General features: G+C 43.3%; 1 protein-coding gene across 1 annotated transcript in view; it reads right to left on the reverse strand.

Moving 5' to 3' along the window:
• RNF123 (ring finger protein 123) overlaps positions 1-12,964 on the reverse strand; it is a 2,099,603-nt gene that overhangs the window by 1,041,516 nt on the left and 1,045,123 nt on the right. The window contains exon 25 of the mRNA XM_086938772.1: positions 12,007-12,090. Coding sequence (XP_086794898.1) covers positions 12,007-12,090 — 84 coding nt within the window. The remainder of the gene's footprint in view (positions 1-12,006; positions 12,091-12,964) is intronic.

The following is a 12,964-nucleotide window of genomic DNA, read 5'->3' on the forward strand; positions in this document are numbered from 1 at the left end:
AAAATAAAAAAAGAATAAAGGCCATCAGTCAGCTTCCTTAACCATCCTCCTGGAGCTAAATTATTTCCACTTACAAAACTTGACGGGTTATTTACTTTAAATTACATAGAAGGAAAAAAAAAAGAAATAAGGATTACTGTAGACTAGGGCATAAGAAATTATGATTTAATTAAAATGTATTTAAAATAATAGGAGCATAATTAGCTTCAGGAGTACAAGATAATTTAAATAAAAGTTTAAATCACTTAAATGGGAGGGACAGCATTAAGATTTGGTAACAGAAAAGAAAATATTGAAGTGCATAAATAAAAAAAAAATTGTAGGTTAGGGTTAGCAGTAGGGTTTAAATAGGGATAAATAATAAGTTAATAAAATAAATTATATATAATTAACAATACATATCAGTCTGGTACAAGTGTTTCGGTATGAATAATTAAAAAAAAATAACTTTTAGTTTACCAATAAAATGGTTACAATTACAATTAGCACCTTAGCTGCTTTGGAACGTCCAGCTCCAGTGCTGAACGTTCCATTGCGCAGGTGCAGTTGGAACGGCCGACGGCAGCACTCCCGAGGTTGTGGTGCCGTCGGCCGCTGGACGGGCGCAGCAGCTATGAGGTTACGATAAAATAATGAACACGATTTAGTACCGTTTTGGGTCATTCATGTAGAAGATGTTGTAACATTCAACTATTCCAACACATATTCTGGATAATTTGCTACTATCACTACTGCACTTCATAGAGCGTGCACGGAGAGAGCAGACATTGGCCATGCATTTCTGGACAGGAACATGCACTGGAGAAGTTCAGCAGCTGTTCTTGTTAACCAGGTGGGGAGCACTGGAACCTTGCCTCTAAGACCCATGGTGGGGTACTCACTATAAACCCTCATTCAACTGGTCAGCAGTAGCACTGATACTAATTCCCAATTCAACATGGATGAACTGCCTGTGTGGCAACTTTCGGTTTCCTTTTCAGCACCATATATGGAACCTTACACCTGCTTCTTACTAAGTTGCAAGAACAGTTGCAGTCCCGTACTCAACAGTTACTACAATTACACCATGTTTAGATCTCAAGAATTGGAACCTTTACCGATGGGAAAGAGTTCAAGCTAAAGAACGGGGATGTGTGAGTGTGGAGTGTCGTCTGTGGGTTAAAAGAATATCATTCAAATCAAGTCAAATCAAAATTTACTTTACTGTTCATAGAATACAAAATTATTCAATCATCATTAAAAAACAGTATAAAAAGGACGTCTTGCACAATTAGGTAGAAAAAGCAAAGATCCCGGACAAAGTAGTCACAGACTACTCTAAATTTGGCCTGTGCCGAACAATAAACTTCAGAAATTTAATTATAACTTTCGTTATGCATTCCTCTTCCAAAAACTGCAAAGAGAGCAATGCAGGGCGCCATATTCGATGCCCATAGATTTTACAACCGGGATGAGTCAAAGCCTTCTAGGTTCACTGTAGAACTTACAAAATAAGATTGTATGGATAGTGGCCTGAGTAGAGAGATCGTCGCATGGACAAGGTGGTAGTGCTGTTGCCCAGTTGTTTGTTTTTGGGAAGGTAACTAAACAATAGAAAGAGTTTAGCCTAAACCGAATCAGCAGAAATCTTTCATAGCTGGTAATGTTTAATGTTAAGTAGGGTTGAATAGTCAGAGTGGTTTGTATGGACAGGATATGTTGGACAGATGATTTACTGGCCTCTTTAGCGAGACGCAGTTCTTCCAGATGTGTTAAACACTGCGCTTGAAATGCTTTTGTTGATACCTCTAGAATTGAGGTGGGTGAATAAAAATATTTTTCCAAGCCTAGATCATACAAAAAGCTTTTAATATAACGAATCCACCCAATCTTGCATGCATTTTCCAAAGAAATACAATCCTGGATAAACCCTTGACAAAAGGTGGTTTTATTTGATGACCAGATACGGTGCCCCAAAAGAAGTGGTTGTATTTTGACAATATCTGTCAGATGAGAAAGACCCAATTCCATGTGGCACGAAAAGGTTGAGGTACCCTGGGGAACAGCAAGAAGATATCTTAGAAAACTGTTTTCGACCTTTTGTAGGGCATCTATGTTTTCATAGCCCCACATTCCCGCCCCATAGGCTGCAACTGTTAGACATTTGGCCTTATAAATCTCTATAAGTTCGACGGGGGGGCCTTCTTCCCAACCTTTGAGATAAATTTACCAGAGCAACAGTAGCTCTCATGAAGTGGAGTTCCCTAGACTTAATGGCCGGTTTCCAGGTAATTTTATGATCGATTACTATCCCTAGGTATGGATATGTGTTAGTGCTCTCAAGAATAGTATCATTTAGAAAAATAGCCTTTGTTTTTTTCATTCTGGATCCCGAGGACATAACAAAAGTTTTTTTAATGTTTATAATCAGGTCCAGGTTAGCCATAAATGTATTATATCTAAAGAGGGCACACTGTAATTCTACGGGGGTAAGTGCCAGTATTACAGCGTCGTCGGCGTAGAGTAGGGCCGGTATTGGGCGTTTGTTTATGATGGGGAGGTCCTGGCACCCCCAAAAAGAATGTTACAAAAGGTAAGCAATCTTTTCCTCCTGATGGATACTTCTAACTGCAGATTTCATACCTTCTGAATAGATACGAAAGCAGTTCCTCTGTGGTATGAGTCACACCACAAACCCACCACCTTAAAAATCCTGCTGGACCAAGCAGCCTAACTACGAGATGCCAAAATGCCCTTACTGTCAGACCTGTCTGTCAAGGCTGCAGTGCTTGGTAAATGTGTGCACTTTGCAGTCTGACAGATATTCACAATAGGTACTTCACGTGAAAGCAGTCTTGGCCCTGGAGGAATAGGCCTTCACCGATCTGGAGGCTGCTTCTCCACCTTTCCATAGTAGATATTAATAAAGACAACTAGCCATCTGGATATGGTCTGTTTACACACCATTCTGCCTTTCTTTGCCCTGGAGAGCCCCACAAAGAACTGATAGTCCACTTGGTGGTTTTTGGTACAATCTCTGTAGAATCTAAGCGCTCTCTTAGGGTCCAAAGAATGAAGCCTCTCTTTCTCTTTCAAGGGATGAGGTGGAGTAAAGAACATCGGTAGAGTGATGGATTGTCCAACATGGAAAACTGTGGCAACCTTCGAAAGAAAGGTCGCCTTGGTAGTAAGTGAGCTTACGTGACAAACTGACGTTATCACGATGACAAAGACAGTCTTCAGGGCAGCAGATGACAGGGACAACTATACAGTCTTGCAGGGGGTGTACATCAGGAAGGTTAGGACTAAGTTGAGGTCCGATTGAGACATCAAAAAGGTTTTGGGAGAAACACATGGACGAAACCTTTAAGCAAATATATCACAATGGGTGATTTGAAGAAGGATGCTTGGCCCGGCAATCGCATAAAGACTGACAGGTTTAACAAACATTTGATAGTGCCCATTGCAAGTCCTTGCTGGGCCAAAGACAAAATAAAAAGTAGAATATATAATAGTTTGGCTTGTAATGGGTCCTTGTCATGGTTACTACAATAAGCCACAGACTTGTCTCAGCTTTATGCGTACACAGACTTCGTGGCAGGACATGTGGTTGTCAGGATAATATCCACTACCTTATAAGGGAGATCAAAAGCAGTCAAGTGCTGATATTCAATCACTGTGACTGGAGGTGTAGATTGCTCAGGGCTGGGCGCAAGACCCTGCCCTGCAGCTATGATAGAATATCCTCCTGAGGCGGCAGTTTGATGGGAGGAGATATGCTCATGCTCAGAAGTTCCGGTTACCACACTCTCCTGGCCAAATCTGGACTCACAAGGACAATTTAGGCCTACCCGTTCCTGATCTTCTTCAGAACTCAGGACAGGGAAGGTAGCGGTAGGAAGCAATACAGAAGTTTTGGGCACTGCTTGCTCTCGGTTGCTGCAAACAGAACGAGCCAGGGCTCTCCTCCTTTTTGGAAAACATCCTGTGCCAACCCTGGATGTCGTTGCCATTCACGATCTGCTAGGTGTCGGCGCTGATTTAATCCACCCTGGTTATCAATGATTCTGCCATGTAGTTCACAAACCGAGAAATGCCCCGGTGATCCAGCCACATCTATAGGCATAGTGCCTCTTGGCTCAGAACCAAAGACACCAACCTGTCTACCTTGTTGCAGTACCGCATGGTGGTGTGGGGTTGTCCGTGAGTACCTGTAGTAGTCTCCCTTTTATGGTGGGTAGTAATTCCTTCAACGCCAAGTAAATCATCCACAACTACAACAGACTGATGTGGAGTTGGGCTTCTGCCGGAGATCAGAGTCCTCTGATCTCCAGATGGCCTCTCCAACCAGTAGTGATGCAACCTTCAACAGTGTTGCTATGGGTGTGGTAAGGATAAGGGCCTGCCACTGGCCTCATTCCGGTCTAGCAGCCCCATCTGAAGAACTTTTGCAGTCTCTTCTGATATCTGGGGACTAACTAACAGATACTAGTGGTACTGTGCCCACTGGGACTTCCGATCCCCATTGTAAAGCACGCATGTGCCATCTGTTTCACCATTAGAATGCACGAGGCGGGTAGACACAGAGTGATCTGTACTGAAATCTAGTACAGAGGCTGAAACATCAGGATCATAGCTTGAATGTCCTGGACTCCCCGCTCCGGGGAAAAGGCTTGAAACTGCACTGTACCCATAACAGCAAAAACAAATGGGTGCAAAGTAGTTAAGTATGACTTCGACATGTTAATAGTGAACCCCAATGATGTTAAGACGTTCACTGACATTTGGAGGTGGTCTATAACCTGCTTTCAACAGCCAGTCATTGTGGTAGGAGGAAGACTGGAACCTCGTATCAGATGTTGCGCTGCAACCACAGTCATCACTTTCCGGAACACCCGAGTGGCACTGGTGTGGCCAAAAGGGAGAACAGTGAACTAAAAATGCTCCTGGCCCACTTTGAACCACAGATAGTGACTGTGGGCCTGCAGGATGGAATTTTGGAAGTAGGAGTCAAAAAGGTCCAACGCTTGTATCCAGTCTCCGAGGTCTAGGGCAGACAGGAGCTGTGCTAGCGTGAGCATCATGAATTTGCCCTTCAACATGAGAAGGTGCTGAGAGGACAAAAATCTAAAATAGGATAAAGACCTCCAGACTCACTTGTCTGATGTGACGACTTACCAGCCTTGGAGATAATGTCAGATTCTGCATCTGGCAGGTTGGCTAGCTGTCAGAAAAACATGCTAAAGTGTTCTTTGCAGCTGAACACTAAAGTGTTTTTAGCAGGTGTCATAGCTGGAGGGGCAGAACTGAGAGGCACATTGTCCCCGATGCCCAGGACATTTTCATTGTGAACCACGCCCTCTGTCCGAAATGGCTACGATACTTGTTGTGCCGACAGTGAGTTCTGGCACTGCCAGTTTGGGAAGCCCCTGGCATATCCTCATAATAGGTAAAACTGCTGCTGAATTTCAGGTGGGGGCCGATAACCCCAAGGAATGCGCAGTGGCCCATCTTTACTTAAAGTGTTCCAAGGCAGAGTCTACTTTCTAACCAAAAAAGTGAGGGATTTTAAACAGCATGTCAATTAAGGATGCCTGGACATCCCCAGAGATACCCATAGCCGTCATCCAAGCATGGCACTGAAGCACCACACTCATGCCAGTCATCCGTTCAAAGCAATTAATCATGTCCAACCCTGAGCGGATCACAAACTTTGCAGCATCTTGTCCATCCTGAATGGTTAAGGCTAAATATGCATGTAGATTATCTGGAAAAACTGGCAATATGGGGTCCACCATGTGCCACAAAGAATTGGTGAAACGAATTAAAAGAACTTCGGCTGGTCACGCAGGAGTCTTCTGATGCTTGGCAATGTAGAGTTTCAACTTATGTTCGCCTATGGCCTTAGAATTCATCTTAGTGCAGTCCACCAAATGCCTGGAGCTGTGTTGAGATCCCAAGCACCACATGCATAACTTGTGAGGGTCTGTCACAGATATTGGCTTGCGACAGCCTCTGCAAAGTTCAAACTATGGTGTTTTGGGAGGTAACACTTTTCCCTTGCACACTGGAATTTTTTTTTTAATTTTTGAGAAACAATCTCATCAAAAACGAAGGGGCAGCTCCGAATCCAGATCTGAAGGCATGGAAAAAAAGGAACTGACGTCAGTGCGTATGGGTGAGGGTTATATGCGGCATGCACTTCACTTCTATTGTGGAGCAAAGATGGGACGGAACTGCACAATGCCAACCACTGGTCCTCAGCTGTACTGTTTTTAAGTTTCCGGACCCAGCCTGAATCTAGGGCATGTTCACAAGGTGAGGAATCTGCGGTTAGAAGAATCCATCAAAAAATAGGAAACAGCACTGCACAAAATAATGATACCAACTGATCCACCACCAGCTCTTCTTTGTTCAACCTCAGTGACTGATAGCGTACATAATTTTGTCAACATCTATATAGGCCACAGGGAGTGTGACTCCAATCTTTAAAATAACTAAAAAAGTGCTCATTCAGTACTAGGGAACATAAGCATATCATCAAAAAGCATCACTAGGCCTTGCAAAACATAGATAATGTGTACAAAACCGGAGATTAGTGAAGATCTTCATGTCATTTCTCATGTCTTAATGTGGCATCTTGCTTGTGCTGCTACATCTATGAAATCTTGTCTTGGGTTCCACAGCTGGCCTTTCTCTGAGGGTCCTGAAGTTCTATGGGAGTTGTGTGGGTTTGAACCCAGGCAGATAATCTTGGATTGTGGCTGGGGTGCATAATAAAGGAGCTGCTGGACCCATAATTGCTTCTTGTGTGCCATTTTTATCACACTTATGAACAGGAAATCCTGGAAACTTTCTTTTAATAAAACACTTGTAATACCTACAATATCCGTTTTTGTAATATTTGATGCAATTAATCCCATTCACAGAAGGAAAAGGAGGATGCAGATTGTATCTGGTATTCCTGTGTTTTCTGTTGAAGATCTGACTAGCTTTTCAACTGCATTAATCTTCTTGCCATTCCAAGTGGTACAGGCAGACTAGAATAAAGGGATTATCATTTTTAGGTCGAGCCTGGGAAGAGCATGAGCTACTCTGCGAGGCATGCTGTCTTCAGGTATGGACTTGAAGCTCCGCCCACTCACTGCCCATATTTTTCATTGGCTTTTGCCATTGCCCTTTGTAAACTGTGGCTTTTCTTGGGTCAATAGGCTTAGTAGTCCCTCTTTAGTACCGCCTATTTTCATTTTGTAACCTCACATGAGGACATCCCCTGTTACATGTGTTGTTACTCGGTGGGCTTTAATTACAGTCTCCAAGCACTATTTTGTTAAATGTTTTTCACCTGCCTGCTGCTTCAGGCAGGACACACTCTCCTGCAAGGCTTTACTTTTTCACAGCAGGGCACACCACACTAACACAGTGGCGGCCGCGCTTTTGGTTTGTTTGCAGCGCCGAACGCGGCTGCATGGGGTTTTTTTTGTCGCTATTTCACTTTTTTTTTGTTTTAAAGTGCCCCATGCTGCACTTTCACGTTAATGCCAGCTGCGCCCCTTTCTTTAGACAAGCAGAGTCTAAAGAAAGGAAAACGGCCGCTATTAAAGTGAAACCCTGGCATGGGGCGCTTTTACAAAAAAAGCATTATTATATTTATTTATTTTTTTGTAACAAACGTTATTGATTTTCATTAAACATTCAACAGTATTATCCATGCAATGGAATCAGGCATTTATGAGGTGTGTCATATTTCCAGCTTTATGTCATATTCCACAACTTGTATCAGCATCTATATTACAATCATCATTTGTTTCGTGCTTGCTCAGTGCTAATCCTCCACTTTGCAGTCTATACATGGTTAGCCTTACTATTAATAAATCAACCCCTATTAATCCCCTTCCCCCCCCCTCCCATTTTCCTTCTGGCCAGTTCTGTTTCATATACGTGTAGTTGTGCGTCCTATTGAAACTTTCAGTGCTCTATACCTTTTAGTGATTGTGGCAGTCACTCCCATCTGTCATTGGCTGCATGTCTGTGTATTACAACTACGCTTGTGAAAATGACTGTGTGCTCGGGTGCTAGCTATGGGATCTAAATCTCTACCTTTGAGGGCCTCCAGCATAATATCCCATTCCATGGATATCGGGTTTTTCAATAATCCCTTGGCTTCCTCTCGACGTAGTGTGGCACTCTCAGGTCCGCCCCATCTGAGCATTTCACTCTGCCAGGCGTATTCAGTAGGAGATTTCGCTGACTTCCAGCGCATAGTTATGGAGCGTTTGGCTAGAACTAAGGCAAGGTCCATAAATCTGAGCTGCACTTTCTGTTTAGTCGAGCGTTTACATAGCCCTAGAAGGCACTCTTCTATAAAGCCCCCCACCAGTATCTGTGTGAGTGTCAATATGTGGAGCCGGGTGGATTCCCAGAGGCTTCTCAAGCGTGGGCATGCCCATAACATATGAGTTTTATCAGCTGTGTCTAAGTGACAACGAGGGCAGCGATGCTGCGCAGTCGGAAACATATGCTGCAGTCGCCGCGGCGTGAGATAGGCTCTGTAGAGAACCATGCTTTGTATAAATGTAAACTTTGCGTTGCAGGTCACTTTTTGGGGGTACTCTAGGATTCCAGCCCTACAAAAAAAATAAAGCATTTGTTTGTCAACTTGACAAACAGATGATTTTTTTTGTAAAAGTGCCCCATGCAGAGCTTTCACTTTAATGGCGGTTGTGCCACTTTCTTTAGACGAGCCGCGACTAAAGAAAGCGGTGCGGCCGCCCTTAAAGTGAAAGCGCGGCATGGGGCACTTTTACAAAAAAAAAGCATTTGCAATGCAGTAGGTCTCACACTTGCAAGAGTTTAAGCTATTGGCCGAGTAAATGATAATGCCTTTTATTTATCGGTTTTACAAGCAACACATAAATAAAAGGCATTGTCATTTAAAATGCCAATAGCTCAAACTCTTGTAAATGCAAGACCTATTGCATTGCAAATGCTAGTTTTTTTTACGGAGGCGCTAGGAAACCACCTACCAGCCACCAGATGCCAATGAGTGGAAACAGTCACATTGAGACAGTGAGCACCCACTCATTAAGAGGCAGACTACTGTCCTGTCCACAGAGACATTCTGGAGAAAATCTTACCCTGTTACCTTCTGAAAGTGAAAACAGATCATTTTTACAAACAGGTAGGGTTCGCCACAACATCTCGAAGGGTCCGGCACGGTTAAAACACTCTCACATTCTCATTTCCTCTGTATGGAACCTGCTTAGTCTCAGACAACTGATCACTAGATGGGCAGGTAGCTGGGAGACAATGTCCATGAAGGAGAGGTGGAACAAAGAATTACTGTTACACCCCCCCCCCAACCATGGGGATCCTCAAACAAAATGTATTTGTAAGGGATACTATTCCTTTAAATACTTTTCTGAGGGCAACATTCTCTCTGGCACAATATCCAGGAGAAAATTCTTACAAGTAGGCTGTTTTGTAGCCAGTTTCTGAGACGTTTTAAAGCATGGGCAAGGTGGACCACCATCTTCCTAAAGACCTCCAAGGAATATAAACGCTCTCTTGCTCTAGCTCACCTCTAATTCTATAACTCGGCCTCTCTTCGATCTCTACTCCTTGCCCAGTTTAATCTTAACGATGTTTGGGTCCCAAGAAAGACACAATTCAGCTGGTTTTGTGTAAACTCCCTTTTTGAAAGTTTGTGTGCCATCATGCGGTCTTCAATTATCAAATGATGGTTAATAAAATTCAAAGTTGTTACGAATAGGGGGCTGCAAAATATATCTTGCCCTGGGCCTCAAAAATCCATAAAATGACACTTGCCAGTATTCAACAACGGGTTTCTGAATTATGCGCACGCTTGCACTCTTGGGCGCAATTTGTTCCTGAGATGTTGTTTCAGTGGGCGTTCTCCCTTCTGGTATACCCGATAGAGCGCGTTCGCAGGGTGGCATATCATTTCTAAGGCAATATTCCCGCCATTATTATTCAGTGTACTATGGTATTTTGGGAACAGTGTGTTCTATTAAAACATTTTTTGTGAGGGGTATTATTTCTTCTAACACTAATGATGTTCTTTATTGCTTAAGACGCAGTACTGTGAAGAACATTGTATCTAAAAGCAAAGAACAAGCAGGAGTACCTCATTATAAATGTCGAGAAACAAGAGGGCGTACAAAGGCTGGCAACACGCTGGAGGCAAGGGTCACCTTTTTAGACAGCCTTTTAACAGCTTGGCTGCTAGGCGTTTCACATCCCCCTGTGCTGACTTTTCATTTACTCCATGCTTCATGACGAGCTCAGCTCGTCATCAGCACAGCTCAACTGTGCATCATGACGAGCTGAGCTCGTCATGTGCATCGAAAGGGTTAAATAGGCAAGACCATACATTTTACTAATTTGAATTCTGTGAGCATCTTCTGTTTACACAATAAGCTGAGCAAAATTGCTTCAAATGCCTCACTTTGCTCGATTTTAAAATTCTCCAGATGAATTTAATTACTCCGTAAATAGGTGACCCAAAAACCTTGTTTTGACAAGCGACGATGTAAAAAGCAAAAATTCTGCAATATTTAAATATAGAAAATGTTTCATTAAAATGTGCTCGTTAACTCATTTACATAGAAAGTAGGTCCTGTTTACGAGAGTTGAATCTGTGCATGGGTGCCTGCATATGGATAGGTAGTAGCATGTCTCTTGGTCTCTGTGCGCGAACGCCCCATAGCTGCTGGTCTGTGTGTATAGATACATGTATGCATGATTGTGTGCACGGATGTCTGTTTGCAAGGGTGCATCGGTTGCTGTAGGTGTGCTACCAGCATCGAATGCTGCTGTTCGTCCAACCTCCTCTTTCAGTCTTTACACGTTGGCATGGAATTGTTGTTTGTGTCCGTTTGTGCATTTTGTGTGCTTCTACATATAACATGTTTACTGTGTAAATGTTGCCCACCTGCTGTGTACCTGGTTTACTGTGTAAATGTTGCCCACCTGCTGTGTACCTTGTTTACTGTGTAAATGTTGCCCACCTGCTGTGTACCTGGTTTACTGTGTAAATGTTGCTCTTTCTACATTGCTGTCTATACGTTTGTTGATCAGAGTGTATGGGTGCCTATGCACCCGCAGAGGTGATTTATCCAAATGGATGCCAAGGACTAAGTGAGTGTTGAAAAACCAACTATTTCGCAATTATTTATGTGATTTCCTCTGCAGCGGGTCGAACAATTAAGTCTGCATCTCCTTTGAATCAATAATGCATCCAGCAACTGTGTGTCATCCATCTGTCCATCTAAACATCTGTTCAAACGTTATCCATCCATCCATCCATCTTCCCATCATCCATCCATCTATCTATCTATCTATCTATCTATCTATCTATCTATCTATCTATCTATCTATCTATCTACCTATTCAGCCTCACTCCTTTCTGTCGGAATATATCCACATTTATATGTATGTCAGTATGTTTGTTTATTGTCTGTAATAGTGTGCACCTGGAAGCGTGTTGTCTGTGTATGTCTATGCACCTCTGCAGATTTGAGGATGTATGTTTGTCCCTGTAGGTCTACTATCGGTGTACATGAATGAATTAATGTCTGCTAGTGGGTCTATGTGCAGGCGCATCATTGTCAGTTGGTGCATCTCTGTCGGTGCCTATATGTTGTTGATAATTATGTGTGGGTATCTAAATATCTTTGTGCATAGGTATGTGATGATTTGTTGGTCTATGCGTGGAGATGTCTTTAAATCTGTTTGTCTGTGCACACAGGTGCCTGTAGGTCTGTTGTCTGTGTGTGTGTGTGTGTGTGTGTGTGTGTGTGCACGCGTGTGTGATTTATCTGGGAATGTTCCTTTAGGTTGTGTGTCTCTGTGAGCGTGCACTATACAGAAGCAGAACCTAAGGGTTTGCCAATGCCCGCTCTCCTTATACTGAGAATGAATGTTGGCAACACTTGCCACGGTATGAGCCTGTACGCTTCAGTGAGATTTTTCTCATTTGTGATTGGATGATAACAGGTGACTTACGTTTTTGGGGCATCGGATGATCTTCTCCTCCGTATCCTTCAGTGCCATGGCATATTCATTCACGTCATCAGAGACGCCGACCATCTGGAAGGGAAGAAGCACACTGTGAGCTTTCAGAAGTCCAGCACACACCACCCCCTGCACTACCGAAGGACCCACCAACCAGACACACAGAAAGGTATCAATCAGCCTTCTGGGTGGAAGTGAAGTCCAGGCGTCCTATCACACCAGGGAGCTCAAGCATACCAGAATGCTGCAGGTGCTGGGTTTGATCTTGAAAGACAGGGATAGACAGGCTCTGCTACAGCCAGCACAAAGAGCTGTCCACAGTCTCACCATGTTAAAGAAGGCGCTTTTGAAATATGGAGGAGAGGTTTCTCCTGGGCTCGGACTGGGAGGGCACGGCACCAGAGATTGTGCCTTCTCTGTGAGGTATTATAGGGTTGCAGGAAAGTAAACCAAGACCTCCCCCAAAGGGTACTCCAGCTGTGGGAAGACAGTGCACCAGCCAGGCAGGGGAGTGCAGAGTGTGCCAAAGTGGAAGAAAGCCACCCCAAAACAGGAGCCCTTGGCTGTTCTTGAACTTCCCATTGAAGACTAGGGCGAACTGTTATCTACACAGACGAAATTCACCAAATTTAACATTAATTAAAAAATTATTTCTTGAAATTTAAGTTATGTCAATTTGCAGAATTTTCAGCTACGGGTCACTGGGTTCTACTGAGAATGGCCTCAGCAAGAGACATTATGTACTCGAACCAAGTCTCCTACTGGTATCTCTGACAACTTTTTTTTATGCCACCTATGCCCTTGCGTACAAATTATGCAATTTTGCACAACATTTCAGTATGTTTGAACTGGTGGTGAGGCAGTCATATGCGGGTCTTGAACTTCAATTCATGCATTTTAACACAAGCTTTTCTTTTCTTAATCACGTGACATAAAAAACATACAGTAA

The sequence above is a fragment of the Lissotriton vulgaris genome, chromosome 9 (genome assembly GCF_964263255.1).
Source record: "Lissotriton vulgaris chromosome 9, aLisVul1.2, whole genome shotgun sequence".
NCBI classification, from domain to species: domain Eukaryota; kingdom Metazoa; phylum Chordata; class Amphibia; order Caudata; family Salamandridae; genus Lissotriton; species Lissotriton vulgaris.